Source organism: Rhineura floridana, chromosome 4 (genome assembly GCF_030035675.1).
Source record: "Rhineura floridana isolate rRhiFlo1 chromosome 4, rRhiFlo1.hap2, whole genome shotgun sequence".
NCBI classification, from domain to species: domain Eukaryota; kingdom Metazoa; phylum Chordata; class Lepidosauria; order Squamata; family Rhineuridae; genus Rhineura; species Rhineura floridana.
Genome location: NC_084483.1, coordinates 2707265 through 2724990, shown reverse-complemented (window position 1 = coordinate 2724990; position 17726 = coordinate 2707265). Strand labels below are relative to the sequence as shown.

Below are 17726 nucleotides of genomic sequence, written 5' to 3'. Positions count from 1 at the left end.
GGAAAGATGGGATGTTAATGTAATAAATAACATAATTGAGCCTGCTCTAACTATCCAGCTTCCTTCAAAACCATTCCACTTCCTTTTTTCTTCTGTCGCTGACCATAGTATTTCACAACACTGCCTTCTAGAATCAGCCATCCAAGTAGAATTGGAAATACTGAGATACAGTGCCCCAACCTGGATAGTCTTTCCATAATGATACTTTAGTTGGTGTCAAAAGCCACTGAGACGGAGATTCAGGAGAATTCTGCGTGGGTCAAAGCTATTTTTGTTCCCTGGGCCTGAAAACAGGCTCCCAGTTGACATGCTGTCACGGGCTTTTGCTGTTATTCTTGTACAGGTTTACTGACTGGTGTTGTTGTGGATTCTGGAGATGGTGTTACTCACATTTGTCCAGTCTATGAAGGCTTTTCTCTTCCTCATCTCACCAGAAGACTAGATATTGCTGGTAGAGATATTACCAGATACCTCATCAAGGTAAGTTAGTGATGTTAGATCTGAACAGAAAGCGTAATCTCTTAGTACAAGCCTACAGTGAGAGAGAACAGAAACCAGTGGGTCATTCCTGACAATATATTATTGGTTCTTCATAGAGCCTTCCTGGGAAAGAAGGAGGTATTTTTGAAATACTTGAAGGCAGGAACTTGACTGTAGTTGAGTTGTAAGCTGCTTCTGTGCCCGCCTCTTCTTCCCTCCAATTCATATTTACAGCTACCCCTGGAACCCATCTTTGCTATCACCAGGGCTAGGCATGCCGGGGCCCTTGGGCACCAGCCTGCCCCGGGCCCTGACACCCGCATGCATGCCACACCTACCTACCTACCTACCTATGCTTTTTTGGGGGGGGGATATTCCTTGGGAGAGGATTTGTTCTGTCGCAACAAATGCTTGTGCTGTGCGTGCATGCCTGCCATCAACCAAGATGAAGGCCAAGGCTTCCCTAAGCGGCTGATGCCTCTGCTGCCATCTTGATTGATGGCACGCATGCGTGCTACCTGCGGCATAGCTGCTATCAACCAAGATGGCGGCAGGGGCATCAGCCCCTTAGGGAAACCTCGGCTGCCAACTTGGTTGATGGCAGACTTGCACCCGCAGCACTACCAGCATTTACTTCAAGGGAGAGGTAGGTGGGACATACAGTTGGGTGTTGCTGGCCTGCGCAGTAGTAGGAGGGTGCCTGGGAGCTCCATCTCTGTGATCCACAGCAGGGTTGGGAGGCGACGCTGCCACAGATCGCGGAAGGGAGCGCTACCCACACTAAGGAGGGGCCCTCAGCCGGGGCCCGATCTGGCCACCCTCTGGCGCCAGCCCTGGCTTTCAATATGCACATTATAGTTTATGGGGTTCTTAGCAATGCTTGCACAGCGACATAACTTAACATTCGTTATATCTGTAATGCACTGGTTAGATTGGCATAAGGCAGAGGTGGGGAGCTGTTTGCAGCTGGTAGGCTGGAGGCCCCCATGGGCCATTTTGACATGTGAGCAGGTCACCCACCTGCCAGTCACTTAATGTTAGCATAGCATCAGGTGAAGTGTTTTCCTTTGCGGGGGCCCAAGGCTTTGCAAGTACTGCTGATCAGGTAATTGTTCAGGCTTGCAAAGCCCTGTGAAGACACTACAGGGCTTTGCAAGCATAAACAATTAACTGATTGGTGGGGTCTGCAAAGTCCTTTTACTTTGCAAGCAAGCCTTGACTATCATGATGGTGCTTGCAGGGGTCACTGATCACTTTCATCCTCTACCTGCCCTGTACCTGATGTCATATATGATGTCAAATGTAGGGAGGGTGGGTGTGGCTTGGCTGAAACTCTCATTGAGACCACAGCCCACATTGCTGGTATAAAGGAACTGACTTCCTGCGTCCCATACCTTGTGACATTCCTCCATCAATTTGCTTCTAATTCCATATTGCTCACAGTACTAGTTGTCGTCGTCGTCATCATTTATTATCCAGGGCAGGTTACAACAATTTTAAGATACAGTATTAAGAACACTTAAATTCACAAAAAGGATGGATTCTACATCTCAGATATCAAAGGCCAAGGTAAAGAGGTGCATCTTCAGCATTTGCCTAAAGCTGTACAATGAATTTGCCAGATGCTGCTCAGTCTGGAGGGAATTCCAGTACTTAGGGGTCACCACAATCCTGTCTTCCAGGCCACTACCCCCTGAGCTTCTGAGGACACTAGAACTACCAAAGGAGTGGCTGCTCATAAGCCAGGCATGGACAGCATTTACAGCTAAGCTCAAACTGATATGATACGGTATTATTTTTTGTCAAGGCTGATGAGTGGAACTTTGGCATTACACAGTTGGGGAAGCCTAAATACGTTTCATTGACTTGAAGGAGATTCACTCCGAATGTAATTAAGAACTCTTGAGATAGGGTAGCCATCATGATTCTGTTTGAAGATGTTAACATTGCAAATCTCCTTTGCAACAAGAGAATAAATAGCCTGTCTTCAAAATACTGCCGGAGTGTGAGTGCCCAGTGCTAGTGGTCGATGTTCTTAACATGAACATGGTTTTTTAATTGCTGAGGTTATAACAGTAGAATAACAGTGTATATATAAGGTTGAAACGTTAAGACAGAGCTGGAGAACTTTACATTTTATGTGATATCTATATTCCATGTATCCAAACAAAATACTCAAAGCTCAGGTGCGAACAGTGCACTTTTGTCCCTTTATATATCTATATCTATATATCTATCTATATCTATATCTATCTATATCTCTATATATAAAAAAACCACATTGTTATTGTTTTTTAAAACTGAACAGAAAATTCAGGGATGGTAAGTGTACAATGCAGTTTAAAAGAGGGGAGAAATTGAGAATGATATATAAAAAGGGGGAAGGAGTAATTACAGTTATACATTACCAATACTTTCATAACTATAAAAATGCAAAGTTATTAAGAACTTCAGAGAGTGACTAGTTTGACCAGGGCAGAAGTGTAACTGAGAGGGTGGCTGTTTCTGGGTACAAACATCCTTACTAAGGAAAATTAGGAATGGCCACCACACTTCATCAAATTTGTCAATTTTAGTTATTCCTTGACTAACTTTACTTTGTGGAGGAATGCTTCTCTAATAAAGCCAGCTCCCAAACCTTACGCCACCACCCGTCCATAGTAAATGAAGAGTTATGTTTCCAATGGTGAGCAATTTCAGTTTTTTCTGCGGTGAAAAGGGTGAAGAGATGTTGCATATTTTCAGGAATGATAGAAAGCAGTGCCGGATGGGGGTCTGGAGATATAATTTGCATAACTATATTAGGAATTTCCTGAAAGACCACATTTGTCTCTTAAGAATACTGAAGCAGCATCTTGTCAGGGATCTGTTCACTGTTTTCAAAAATTTGTTTTTATGTGCCTTCAAGTTGACTATGACTCATGGCGACCCTATGAATCAGCGACCTCCAAGAGCATGTGTCATGAACCACCCTGTTCAGATCTTGTAAGTTCAGGTCTGTGGCTTCCTTTATGGAATCAATCCATCTCTTCTTTGGCCTTCCTCTTTTTCTACTCCCTTCTGTTTTTCCCAGCATTATTGTCTTTTCTAGTGAATCATGTCTTCTCATTATGTATCCAAAGTAGGATAACCTCAGTTTCATCATTTTAGCTTCTAGTGATAGTTCTGGTTTAATTTGTTCTAACACCCAATTATTTGTCTTTTTCGCAGTCCAAGATATGCGCAAAGCTCTTCCCGAACACCGCATTTCAAATGAGTTGATTTTTCTCTTATCTGCTCTTTTCACTGTCCAACTTTCACATCCATACATAGAGATCAGGAATATCATGGTCTGAATGATCCTGACTTTAGTGTTCAGTGATACATCTTTGCATTTGAGGACCTTTTCTAGTTCTCTCATAGCTGCCCTCCCCAGTCCTAGCCTTCTTCTGATTTCTTGACTATTGTCTCCATTTTGGTTAATGACTGTGCCGAGGTATTGATAATCCTTGACAAGTTCAATGTCCTCATTGTCAACTTTAAAGTTGCATAAATCTTCTGTTGACATTACTTTAATCTTTTTGACATTCAGCTGTAGCCCTGCTTTTGTGCTTTCCTCTTTAAATTCCATCAGCATTCGTTTTAAATAATTACTGATTTCTGCTAGCAGTATAATATCACCTGCATATCTTAAATTATTGATATTTCTCCCTCCAGTTTTCACACCTCCATCTTGGTCCAATCCGTATGATATGCTTTCCGTATGATATGTTCTACGTATAGATTAAATAAATAGGGTGATAAAATACACCTCTGTCTCACACCCTTTCCAGTGGGGAACCAATCAGTTTCTCCATATTCTGTCCTTACAGTAGCCTCTAGTCCAGATATAGGTTGCGCATCAGGACAATCAGACGCTGTGGCATCCCCATTTCTTTTAAAGCATTCCATAGTTTTTCATGATCTACACAGTCAAAGGCTTTGCTGTAATCTATAAAGCACAGGGTGATTTCCTTCTGAAATGCCTTGCTCCGTTCCATTATCCAACGTATGTTTGCAATATGATCTCTGGTGCCTCTTCCCTTTTTAAATCCAGCTTGGACATCTGGCATTTCTCACTCCATATATGGTAAGAGCCTTTGTTGTAGAATCTCGAGCATTACTTTGCTTGCATGAGATAGTAAGGCAATAGTTGGATAATTACTGCATTCCCTAGGATCCCTTTTCTTTGGAATTGGGATATATATTGAACACTTCCAGTCTGTGGGCCATTGTTTAGTTTTCCATATTTCTTGACAGATTTTTGTCAAAATTTGGAGAGATTCAGTCTCAGTAGCTTGTAGCAACTCTATTGGTATGCCATCTATTCCTGGGGATTTGTTTCTACCAAGTACTTTAAGAGCAGCTTTCAGCTCACATTCTAAAATTTCTGGCTGTTCATCATATGAATGAATTTGTCATCCTAGCATCTCTTTTATAGAGTTCTTCAGTGTATTGCTTCCATCTTCCTTTTACTTCATCTTGGTCAGTCAGTGTGTTCCCCTGTTGATTATTCAACATCCCTACTCTAGGTTTAAATTTCCCTTTCATTTCTCTAATCTTTTGGAATTGGGCTCTTCTACCCTTTTTGTTTTCCTCTTCTATTTCTATACAATAACTACTGTAATCATTCTCTTTGTCCCTACGTACTAGTCACTGTATTATTGCATTAAGGGTTCTTACTGTGTTTCTATCTCTTTTTGCTTTTGCTTTCCTTCTCTCTTTAACCATTTTAAGAGTTTCTTCAGTCATCCATTGAGGTCTTTCTCTCTTTTTAACGAGAGGTTTTGTCTTTTTGCATTCTTCCCTGATAATGTCACTGACTTCATAGTTCTTCTGGTTCTCTGTCAACTAAGTTTAAAGCCTCAAACCTGTTTCTTATTTGATCTTTATATTCTTCTGGGATGGTATTTAAATTGTATTTTGGCATTATGAGTGCTTTGTTGTTGTTCTTTAGCTTTACTCTGATTTTTGATACAACTAGTTCATGATCTGTACCGCAGTCTGCTCCTGGTCTTGTTTTTGCAGAAAGTATGGAACTTCTCCATCTTCTGCTACCAATTATATAATCAATTTGATTCCTATATTGACCATTTGGTGATGTCTATGTGTACAATCATCTTTTTGGTTGCTCGAAAAATGTGTTTACAAGAAACAAATTTACAGTTTAACCACTTTTCTGTCCATGGAAACATGAGGCAATTTACAGCAGTATTAGGATAAAAATGAAAAATGTAAACTAACGTCATAGCGCAATCATGTAGTAGCAATGGAGAAATAAAATAAAAGCACTCTCCCGAAAAGATTAACTTAGAATGTACGAGTGAATAAATAAATTTTTAATAGCATGGCTCAAACTAGGTAAGGAAGTGACCTGATGAAAGCCCTTTCCCTGGACACCAGTAGATCTTGCCTCATGAACAATAAAGGGATTGTGTTCAATGTTAGTCCTACTCAGAGCAGACCCATTGAAACTAATGGACCTAAGTTAGTCATTCCTATTAATTTCAATGAGTCTACTCTGGGGAGGACTAACATTGAATACAATCCAAGGTAGTCGAACGAGGCCTCCCTGCAAGACCTTAGACTTGTAGTGGTGGGGGAACATCTGGGAGAAGACATGCCCTGGCTGAATATGCTTCATATCGCTAGCCTTGTAAGGAGATTAGCAGCAAACTAAAATTTTGGGACTATTTTCAATAACAGACCTATAAGGAGCACAATTTGGTAACCAATCGATCGGTTTCCCCCCAAAATGAAAATCTGTATGTTCCCTTCATGCTTGATGAGATGCTGTTATATATCTTAAACGTGGTATTCATACCAGAGTTTGAAGAAAAAAGTGAGAATCATCTCTCATTTAAATATACAAACTTGTGGGCTATTGCCATGAACAGGCTAAATTTCTGAACTTGAAAGATCAGTTGTCTTAATCTGCGTGATTTGATTATTTTCCTACTTGCCATACTTTACAGGTGGTGGTGGCGGTTATTAATTAATTACTTGTTACCTGAAGGACTCCAAGTTACTTAACAAATTAATTACTGTGTTAATATAGCTTTCAGAAGCCTGCTTTTCTTTTTAAAAGCTATATGTAGAAGGGAGAATAGTTTTCAGGTTTGCCACTAATTAACTTATTTTCATACCAGCTGCTTTTACTACGAGGATATGCCTTCAACCATTCCGCTGATTTTGAGACAGTTCGTATGATTAAAGAAAAGCTCTGCTATGTGGGCTACAACATTGAGCAGGAGCAGAAACTGGCCTTGGAAACTACTGTGTTAGTTGAGTCCTACACGGTGAGTATCACTTAAGAGACATGTGGCTGCATTCTTAAGCTCAGACACTTTGGGAACTATTTCAGATACTGATTTAAGTGAAACCTTTTTTCTTAAGTGTTTGTTTTTCAAATTGTTTGCTTTGTTCCAAATTCTACTGCTCCATTAAATCTTATGAGGCTTAATGGAAGCCAATGAGTCATCTGAAGACATAACCTCTTGATAGCTGCCCAACTTCACACAGTAACTACCATAGTTATCCAACTTACTACTTTCCTGGAGAGAGTAGGAAGTAAATGCTTCCAATGAGTTTCTCTCTGTCCCTGACTTTTCCCCAAAGTATTGTGGGTTTTTTTAAAAAAAAACTGTTGTAAGACACCTTGGAGGCTTTGTCTAAAAGTATGGTGTTATTTAAAAATAAGTACATTTTAAGAGTCAGAAGAGAGGGGGAAGATAAAAAAGCATATAATGTGACACTGCCGCATATAATGTGATGCTGCCAGTCTTGCGCCAGCTGTGTCTTTTGGTCAAAAGTCAGAGAAAAACCCACAAAGCAAACACCATGGTGGCTGTGCATGTGGTTTTCCCCAGGTAGCATGCCATGACGTGGGTAATAGCGCCATCTAGCGTCTGAAGGCAAGAATGTACTGAAGTAAAGATGCCCCTCCCACTCCAGTTCATTCTTGCCTTCGTCCGAGGCAGTTATATCCACGTTTGTGAGAGTGTGGTTTTAAGGAACAGGCCAGACTTCTAGAATAGAACAGGGGATTGGTAGTGAATTTCTTTGTCATCTTTGCCAAACATTTTCCCTTTAGTGTATAGTGACAGTCATCCTCAGCTCTCTTAATCATTGTATATTGGCATCAGTGAGTATTCTGTTCCTAGAGAGAGTTTTCTGGTCTACTTGCTTTGTGAGGTACTCCCTCCCCCCAGAAAATTAACTAGTAGTAAACTGAAACTTGGTACAGTAGGGCCCCACTCATACAGCGGGTTCCATTCCAGACCTCCGCCTAAAAGAGACCCGCCGAAAAGCGGAACTCTGTCAATAAAATGGTGCCCGGCGCCTGAAAAACGCCATGAAAGCGGAACAAGCATTGTATGAGTGGGGCCTTACTCTAATTGAAAGCTGCCATATTAGCGGAACGCTGAAAAGCAGGGCCCTACTGTACACATGGCCCTAAACACCCAGATAAATAAACAAAAGTCTAAAGGCAGCCACATTCTTAATGCGTGCTCAGAATGTAGCGTATGAAATCCATAATAAAAGCTAGAACTCGAATAGATTGAAGGCTAAGCTACAAATGCAACAAAAGAGGGTATAGTAACTTTCCCCCATCATGCACTTGAATTAACCTTGCATTGCTAGAGGGGTTTCTAGTGATATATCTAAACACTGTCTGCATTTTATTAGTAACTTTTATTAGTAACTTCACATTCTGTTCTATAGCTCCCAGATGGCAGAATTATTAAAGTTGGTGGTGAAAGGTTTGAGGCACCAGAAGCTCTGTTCCAGCCTCACTTGATCAATGTGGAGGGAGTTGGTGTTGCTGAGTTGCTGTTCAACACCATCCAAGCTGCTGATATTGACACCAGGTAGGACCAGGAAAAGCTAGCATACACAGTCTGTGTGAGGGTAGAAGACTGGATGGGGATGGGCCACTTCCTGACATTGCATGACGTGTTGTGTTTACAGAGGAGAGTACTTGAAAAGATAGCTAAGGTTCGAGGGCTAGAAAAAAAAAGGTTACCAATCATCCATACAGTATTCACTACTCCTGTATTGCTACCGAAGGAGAATACTGAATGGGAGAAATATAAGACTATTCTATTATTTGTTTAGAATATTTGCATATTTAATGGTGGTTACTCTTTATGGAAGGGAAAGCATGTCTTACACACGAGTTGCTGCATTCATGCTGATTGTTTGCACTACAAGGAATGTGTTCCATCTTTAGGTCTGAGTTCTATAAGCACATTGTGTTATCTGGAGGTTCCACTATGTACCCAGGGCTGCCTTCACGACTGGAACGTGAACTTAAACAACTTTACCTGGAACGGGTCCTGAAAGGTGATGTGGAGAAACTTTCAGTAAGTACCTACCTTCAAACCAGTCATATACAGGACTGTCACTAGAGGGAGCAAGGTGGTCAAAAATAAGGTGAGACAGTCTTGATTAAGTTTACAAACGTTGAATGGCCAACGTCAAATAGAAATTACAGCGGTACATGAAATTGCTTTAAGCTGTTCAGTGCCTTGGACTGTACTGACTTTTGAGGTAAATGTGTGAAGATCTTTCTAGTGTTCTCTGTAGTATAATACTTTTTGTAGAGGCAACCGTTAAACTGGAACTGTAAGGAGGAACTGATTTATTTTTGTTTTCCACTTCATGACTAACAGTGGAATGACTAACAATTTATTTTCAACTGAAGTTCTTAAAGGGTCTTCATCTTTCAGTAGCAGTAGTAATAATAATGTAATAATAATAGTTACCCACCCTTCACTAGTAGGGCGGGTCACAACAATATAAAATACAATTCTGTAATCAGGGGTGGCTAAAGCTCATGCTGTATACAGACCCGTAGGAATTTCTGGTGGGTCCTGAAGCTGCCCAACAATTTGGGTTCCTCTTAAAATCTGTTGTTTTTTTAAAAATCCCTCAGCAGGTAACATGGCTCCATCATTGCACTGGTTAGAGCAGAGAGGTTTCAACCCTCCTGCTGGACTTCTCAGAGAGACTAAGGAAATAGGTAGAAGCGCTCCTTCCTGTTCTCTCTGAAGGCATTCTAACAATGGCATCACACCAAAGGACCCTTTTGCAAGGGTAAAAAGGCTTTACATTTGTTCTCCTGTCCTACTGCTGCTCTGCAGAACCACAAATGCTGCTGAATCTGTCCCCTTCTCCCCCCCCCCTCTCCTGGCAGAACATAAATTTGTGTGTGCTCCATGAGTTCGTGTGAATGAGTGGGCATGCATGCTAGAATGTCACCCTCAAAGGGGTGGTAAACCCTCAGTGTGGTCCTGAAACAAATTAGCTCTGTCTGCTTTAACCTATCGACATCAGTGATGTAGGGTGAGTTTACCCCTAAAGGACCAGGTCCGCAGCCTTGGGGTTGTGCTTGATTCCAGGCTGTCCATGGAGGCTCAGATTTCGGCAGTGAGCCGGGCAGCCTGGTACCAACTACACCTCATACGAAGGCTGCAACCCTACCTTCCTGTTCATCAGCTCCCACTGGTGGTACACACCCTGATCACCTCTCGTTTGGACTACTGTAATGCGCTCTACGTGGGGTTACCCTTGAAAACGGTCCGGAAATTACAACTGATACAAAATGCGGCGGCTCGACTACTTACGAATAGTCGCTGCCGAGATCACATCACACCAGTGTTGTTCGACCTACACTGGCTTCCAGTTGTTTTCCGAGCCCAATTCAAGGTGTTGGTATTGACCTTTAAATCCCTATACGGTTTCGGCCCAGTTTATCTCACGGAGCGCCTTCAACGCCACCAATTATGCCGCCCGACAAGATCGGCCACACAGGGCCTTCTCTCAATCCCGCCAACAAAAACAGCCAGATTGGCGGGTACAAGAGAGAGGGCATTCTCAGTGGCGGCCCCCACTCTTTGGAACTCCCTCCCACAAGATCTCCGGCATGCCTCTTCCCTAAATGTATTTCGGAAAGCCTTAAAGACCTGGCTTTTTCAGCAGGCCTTTGGGGTATCCGGGGAGGGTTAATCAATATAATTGTAATGCCTCCTACCCAGTTTTAATATTGTTGTTGCAGATCTATTGTTTTTATTGTATTACTGTATTTTATTAATTGTATTTTAATAATTTTGTAAGTCGCCTAGAGTGGCCATTGGCCAGATAGGCGACGAAGAAATTAAATTTATTATTATTATTATTATTATTATTAGGGCAGAAAAATTTCCAGGGCGTTATTTTTCTGCAGAAAAGTTTCTGTTTCACAAGTTCATTAGTAACAATGAATGAATACTGACAACAAATACCCAGCAGCCTTGGCAGTTTCAAAGTTTTCACCTTTGTTTATTAAGTACAGGTAAAACACACTTGTTAAATTAGACCGCTTTCTAAGGCAGAGGTGGGGAACCAATAGCCTCTGCTGCTGGACTCCCAATTCCCATCACCCCCAATTCAATTTTTTTTTAGAAAACAACCACATCACTTACCCACATTCATCACTGAACACTATAGAGCTGTGTTGTCTTACTGATCAGAACAAGAACTTCAGTAATTGTATTACAGCCCTCCATTTTAGCAGAATCTCTTTATACTAAGTTCTGCTACTCTGACTTATTAAATGTTTCCTTATGTACAGACTTGCAAAAATACCAAACATTGCCTTCTCAAAATTATATGTGAACAGAGTTCAGACTTTGATTTATTTATTTTTTTTTGGTTTTTTTTTTTGTTTGTTTGTTTACTAGCATCAATGAGTATTTTATAGAAAAATTTCTGAGCTACCTGCTTCTTGTGCTATCTTGGTAATAGCTTTGATAAATCTGGTAACATTTAAATTGTCTAAAAGAGGCCCCTGATTGAATGGACAGCATATTTAAAAAGCACCGTTTTTATACCAGTGTGTATAAAAATTGAAGGTGGCATAAGATAAATGCCTCTAAGATGTATGCATCCAAACATTAATGGATTGTATTCAGCGTAGTGATAACTTGAAAGTTCTTTAACCGGGTTGCAGCTCTATGAAATGTAAAATATAGACCTTCTAGAATACAGTGGTTTATCAGTTACAGAACTTTAAGTGATTAGAAACATACATCTTCCTATCAGTCCACATTAAATATTTTTGTAAGTATTTCTGGATCTGAAATGTCTTTCCGTTTTCTGTGTAGAACATGCAAAGCATGCTATGTTTTTCAGCATTGCTGTTGTTCTTGGGTCCACATCTACAAGGACGCAGAGCAAGCCCAAAGCTGCAAAGAGGAAATCAGAGTTCTGATATGTCCCTTAACACTTCCTGGGAACAAGGCAAAATGTGGAATGCGCTCGGTTTTTGCCAAATGCAGATCCTGCTGTTACTTGTTTTTTGCAACGTATATTTCAGTTTTTGGAATGTGATGGGCTACACATTCAGATTAGTGCACTGGGGAAAGTCACGTTTGGAAACTGCAGTTCCATTTCCGACTTGCAGAATTGCCCATAATCCCCCAAGCTAAACTTTTATCCATGGTGGCTACTAATATTCCAGTAGTATAGTCATTGCTCACCCAGAAAGAGTGAGAGCTATTTTGAGTGCCAGTTCTGGCATTATTATAGTTTTGGCAGCTTTACTCTATAGCCTCAAGTAATGTTGTTTATTTCTTTTTCCTGTTAAGAAATTTAAGATTCGTATTGAAGATCCACCTCGTCGAAAGCACATGGTATTCCTAGGAGGTGCAGTTCTAGCAGACATCATGAAAGACAAAGACAACTTCTGGATGACCAGACAAGAATACCAAGAGAAGGGAGTGCGTGTGCTTGAGAAGCTTGGTGTGACTGTTAGATAGACTCCAAAGCTTACTCCCATCATAGCTCCATTGCTCGCATTCCTTTATTGCCAATCTTTGAACTCATTCAGCTACGTGACATTGAAAGGCCTTTCTGTGCCCTCTGACCCAAGGGCCAGGTTCTGGTTCCTTTTGTTAGTTATTTTATAATGTGGCTATTTTTGACTACTTAATTGGACCACTTCTCTGCAAACAAAACAAGGGCAAGAGTGGCCTGTCAGCCACATTGTTCCTTCCCAGTAGGCAGTTGGGTAATTCCAGTAGTTTTTCTTGGTTTATTGCTATAATGCTGTTGGCATTTGTCTGTAGCTCATCATGGATGGAACTCTGTTAGCATGAGAGAACCTTTGGACAACAGCTCTTGTAATGGTTGTAGTGGTTTATCTTTGCATCCTTCTGCCTTTATCCTATGCTGTCCGTTGTCTATATATCGTAAGAACTCTGAAATCAGTGTCTTTACATCTTGCTTTAAGAACTCTGAAATTGGGTCAAACTGCAAACTATTTTGGGTTCCAAAAACATAAGGCACCTGAAATTAAGTCACATGGAAATTGACCATGAATCCTTTAACTAGATGGCAAAGTTATGGGGACACTTTTTATATTGCATTTCCTAAAAAAGCAGCAATTTGTGTGGTTGTTGCAAATTTATTATCCAAACCTCTTGCATTTTTCTCTCTCAAATGTATTTTTCCAGCTTTATGAATATGGCACTAGATAGTTGTTTTCTCCTATGGAATGCGCACAGAAGTTCTTCCAATATTTTTTTCCTTTTTTGTTTCGGTACCATGATATCGTCTTTCATTACCATTGGGCTTAAAAGTTTTTTTTAATAATAATAAAAAGGGGCAAGATTGGAATGTCATCTGGGACTGGATTCCCAGATATAATTATTGAAAGTAATATGTTAAAAAAAAGTCTGAACTTTAATTACTGGTACAAAACTACAAAAAGCTGAATTGTATTAAATTTGAACACATAGAAACTCAGTGCCAAGTAATTACTGCTTTTTAAAAAATATATAATTGTTAAATGTTATTTAAAATCACCCAGATATTTATATATGGAACTGTGAGTAGGTTGTGAAGAATGACCTATATTTGTAGCGGTTTAAAAAAAATCTTGGAATGTTGGCCTTGTAGTTAACTGGTAAATATGCAAAATTTACCTGTCTAATCTTGACTCTGGGACAAAATGAAATAAAATTTGAATATTTGAAATACTGTTTCATTAAAGACAAATGTGCCATTGAAAAAAAGTATAGTGATTATTGTCAAAGTGGCATCCACCAAGAAGGCCAGAAGAATACTGTTTTTTCACCAGAGCAAGTCTGTGGTATAACATCCATGTGCATACAAAGGGAAAGCCTGTCGAAAAGATAGCTGAAACTATTTCAGACGAATAACTGTCCTGTGTAAATAAGGGTGCTCTCAGATGCTAATTTTCTGGTGTGTATTGTTGACAGGTTTATCTTTTTCTTCCACTTCACACTGTACTCAAATCACACCTGTTGAAAGCAAGTACAATCCGTGAAAATGCTTGTGTCAAACGGTTGAGCTCCAGCAAGTTGCAAGGTACATTGTGAGTGCTTCATGCTGGTCCCAGCAATATCTGCTTGTCATTCCTACTTACTTTGTGAGTTTTTATTCTGCCCTCTTCTCCTTTTTCCCCCCGGATGAAAATTTTATTTATTTTATTTTATTTATTTATTTATTTAATTACATTTCTAAACCGCCCTATAGCAACAAGCTCTCAGGGCGGTGTACAACAAGAATCCCAAACAAGAGCACAAGCTTAATCGGTTAATCTTTGTTTGCTACTGAAAAGCACTAAAATACGGTAAAATGAACTAGATAACCTGTATCTAAGCACATAGGCGGTACAAAAGCCAGCTTTAAGGAGTGGTTTGCAAAGAAGACTGACTCAGAACTGTCCGGGGATAATCTAGCGTGGGTGCTCTCAAAATAGTGTGTGCTATTGAACCTCACCAAAATATGCAGAGTTTGAGGGTAAACTCATTCCAACTTTACAGCCAGGGCTTTTTTTTCAGAATAGAGAGAAGGTGGCAGGAATCTTGATTGTCTGTTAAAGAGGGAGCAAATACAACTCTTTCACAGAATAGTTGCACCATGCCCCTGGAATATCCCATTTTTGCAGCTTACACCAGCCCACCATCTGCTGAGCTGGCTGTCCCTGGGGGCCTGCAGCATCCAACTCCCCCCAGCCCGGCTGAAAGGTAAGTTGGATTGTGCCCTAACCGTCCGTCAAGAGCACCAACTGCTTTTTAAAAAACATTTCCCATCAGAGGTCCTTTGTTCTAATTATGATATCACAGAGAAAGAGCCTTATGCTCCTCAACCATAAACGATATAAATCGTTCTAAGGAATTACTTTTAGAAATTAAAAAGATTTTTAAAACTTTTTTTAAATAAAAGTTTAAACAATTAAAATTTTAAAAACGTCTACACTTAAGAGAGGAAATGAAGTCAAAAGTTTCAGATATTGAAACTGCTTTATATGAAAATATCTAGTAATTGTTGATCTGGACAGAAGTCTACAAGAATCTAATCATAGAGTTGAGTGTCCCTATTGTGGCCACAGATAATGAAAAACAAGAATTCAAAGCATAAACAGTTCCCAAGAGGGAGAGTAGAGTGGGGAGAAGAAAAATCAGGCAAACTGGTGGTAATTTTTACAGGATCTGTTACAAATGGAAATGGACTACCTTCAAGTTGATCCTGACTTATGGTGACCCTTTGAATAGGGTGTTCATGGTAAGTAGTATTCAGAGGGGGTTTACCATTGCCTCCCTCTGAGGCTAGTCCTCCCCTGCTGGCTAGGGCCTGCTCAGCTTGCCACAGCTGCACGAGCCCTTCCTTGTCTGCAACTGCCAGCTGGGGGGCAACTGAGCTCCTTGGGACTATGCAGCTTGCCCACGCTGCACAGATGGCAGGGCATATAACCCCTGAGCCACTCACTGTGGGGGTGATCTTAAGCTGGCCCTTTACACCCAGGAGACATGAGCGGGGATTTGAATTCAGACCCTGGACTCGCAGCCAGGCTCTCCATCCCATGAGTGATGCTAATTGTTTGCCAGTTAACAGATCATTTTCCCCAAGCTTCTGGCAGGTTGCAGACTAAGGCTGCAACCCAATACACAATTACCTGGGAGCAAGTCCCATTGAACCCAATGGAGTTTACTTCAAGTAGACATGTATTGGATTGCAGCCTAAAGCATTTACCTAGTCATTTGCACTGGTGAAGGGAAGAGCTTAAAATTATCGAGGGTATAAACGAGAACCACCAAGACTCCTAGATTTTGCCACAAACACGTATTTCCAAATTGGTAACCTCAGTTTCTTCAAGTAGAAATGCACCTTTTGAATGAAGAATAAAAGAAATCTGTTTTCCAGTTCAGTGTGTTTAAATTGAAATAACAAATTGTGTTGATTTCTGGTACAAAATAATCACAAGCGACCTGGCTGATTTATTCATTTGATTCATCCTTGTAACACAAGGATGAAAATCTATTGCAGTAGAGACAAAATAAATTACTGGTGACTAGAGAAACCAAGGGAAACAGGAATGCCTGAATGTACAAGACAATCTATGTAGCCATAGAGCTTGGAAAATTAAATATGCCTGGCTATACCAGGTTTGGAAGGCCCACATGCACACTGTAAAATAATCAACCCACCTCACACTATACACAAGTATTCTGCATGCACAGAACAAGCTCCCCCCGCCCCCCCAGATGTCATGGGAGATATGCATAGGCATCCCTCTCCAGCTAATTGCTAAATGCAGTACTGTGAACTCAGCACTGCACATGCTTGGCTGAGAAGGAATGACAAGGCTTAATTAAATTTAAAAGATATATTTAAAGTATCATCATCAGTGTTGACAAGATTGTAAATGAATGAGAACATTTTGCACATATGGCATGCTACCTGCAAATAATATGCATCATAAGGAAAAGGTTCAAACTGTAATAATCTATTGCTAGGTGTAAGTGTGTTTAAATGGAATTTCTCCAAATGGATCTGTAATTAGGGAGAAGAGCCAGCAACATCTTCTCCTGGTAAAATAAAGTATTATAAAGTACAGGAAAAGGAGCAAGCTTTCAGCTCTTGTAGCCTGCAGGCATGAATTGAAAAAGCAGTTGAAACGGACAACTTTATAGCGTCTGGCTGCTATGTTTTTTATGCATATGAATGTTAAATATAGAAACTACTTATTTCTGCTTTAACATGCCATAGTTAACTGGACTAAGCAACATTTAAAAATTCCAGACATTAGACTGAAGGAGAGTAAACCTGTGTCTGCTTCATGTAGTTTCTTGCTTTCATCACTGCTTGGCCATGGTTTCCTTATAAATTCTCAGGGATTTCTAAGGTGGCTGTCTCACTACATCCTTTGGGGCAGAGGCATATAGCTGATTCTTTTGTGTTTACAATCCTGAAAAAGTGGCACCTGAGCTAGCAGAAGACACACACATTTTGGTGGTGACTTTTCAAGGAAATTTTACCAGTTGTGTTGAAAAATGTCTCATTTAAAGCTAGAAATAGAAAACACATGATTCTTTTTTAAAAAAAATGGTTGGAAGGTCATTATGCAAGTGTCTTAAAAAAACTGGTGGAAACATAGGAATTATTGGGGCCTTATATATTATTAGTATTTATTTGATTTATAAGACAAAAAAACAATAAAAACACAGACTTAAAAACAGAGCAATCAACACACAAAACAATCACCTTACAAATCACAATAAGGGCAACAGTAAAAACAAGTGTATGGGCCAGGATAACCCATCACAATTCACCAAATGTCTGGGAAAAGAGGAAGGTCTTAAGCTAATGCTGAAAATGTGTTAAAAGTCAGTGTCAAGTGGGTCTCTGGGAAAAACATTCCATAGCTGGGGCCAGGGGCAAAGAGGCCCTCTCCCGTCTCACCACCCTCTGGATTTCTCTAGGCTCATGGAGAAGAACCTCAGGTGACGAATGCAGGGTCTATGTATTTATATACCACTTTTCCAAACTTGCAAAAAGAAATACAATAAAAACCTATAAAAGAAGCTATAAATCACAACTATGAAAAGGGTCAAATTAATTAAATTAAAGCTCACAGCCTTTCTTAAACAACAGGGAAGAAGGATTCCTGTAATCTATTCAGGAAGGAAGTTTCAGGTTTTGGGACCACAAGCATAAAAGGCCCGGCTTCTATGCTATTGCTGTCCTGACCTGTAAAGACAAAGTTGAGCAGTGCCTGCTGACTAGATCCCAACTGGAAGGTGAGTTCATACCAGTAGAGGAAATATTTGAGAAATCAGTATCCTTGGCTGTGAAGACCTTTACCGATGAACCTCAGATTGGTCCCAGAAGTAAACTGGTAATTAGTGCAAAAGAGGCTAAATAAGTGCATGCCTCCC

General features: G+C 40.4%; 1 protein-coding gene and 1 long non-coding RNA gene across 2 annotated transcripts in view; both read left to right on the top strand.

The window, feature by feature from the left end:
* Positions 1-13556, top strand: part of ACTR2 (actin related protein 2) — a 42164-nt gene extending 28608 nt beyond the window's left edge. Inside the window, exons 5-9 of the mRNA XM_061622234.1 lie at positions 344-480; positions 6648-6797; positions 8224-8369; positions 8732-8864; positions 12129-13556. Coding sequence (XP_061478218.1) covers positions 344-480; positions 6648-6797; positions 8224-8369; positions 8732-8864; positions 12129-12299 — 737 coding nt within the window. The 3' untranslated portion in view covers positions 12300-13556. The remainder of the gene's footprint in view (positions 1-343; positions 481-6647; positions 6798-8223; positions 8370-8731; positions 8865-12128) is intronic.
* A 198-nt stretch (positions 13557-13754) lies between these two features.
* Positions 13755-15064, top strand: LOC133382797 (uncharacterized). Its single transcript, XR_009762085.1, has 3 exons — positions 13755-13872; positions 14349-14534; positions 14997-15064. It is a non-coding gene; the product is annotated as an uncharacterized LOC133382797 (long non-coding RNA).
* The last annotated feature ends 2662 nt before the right edge of the window (positions 15065-17726 follow it).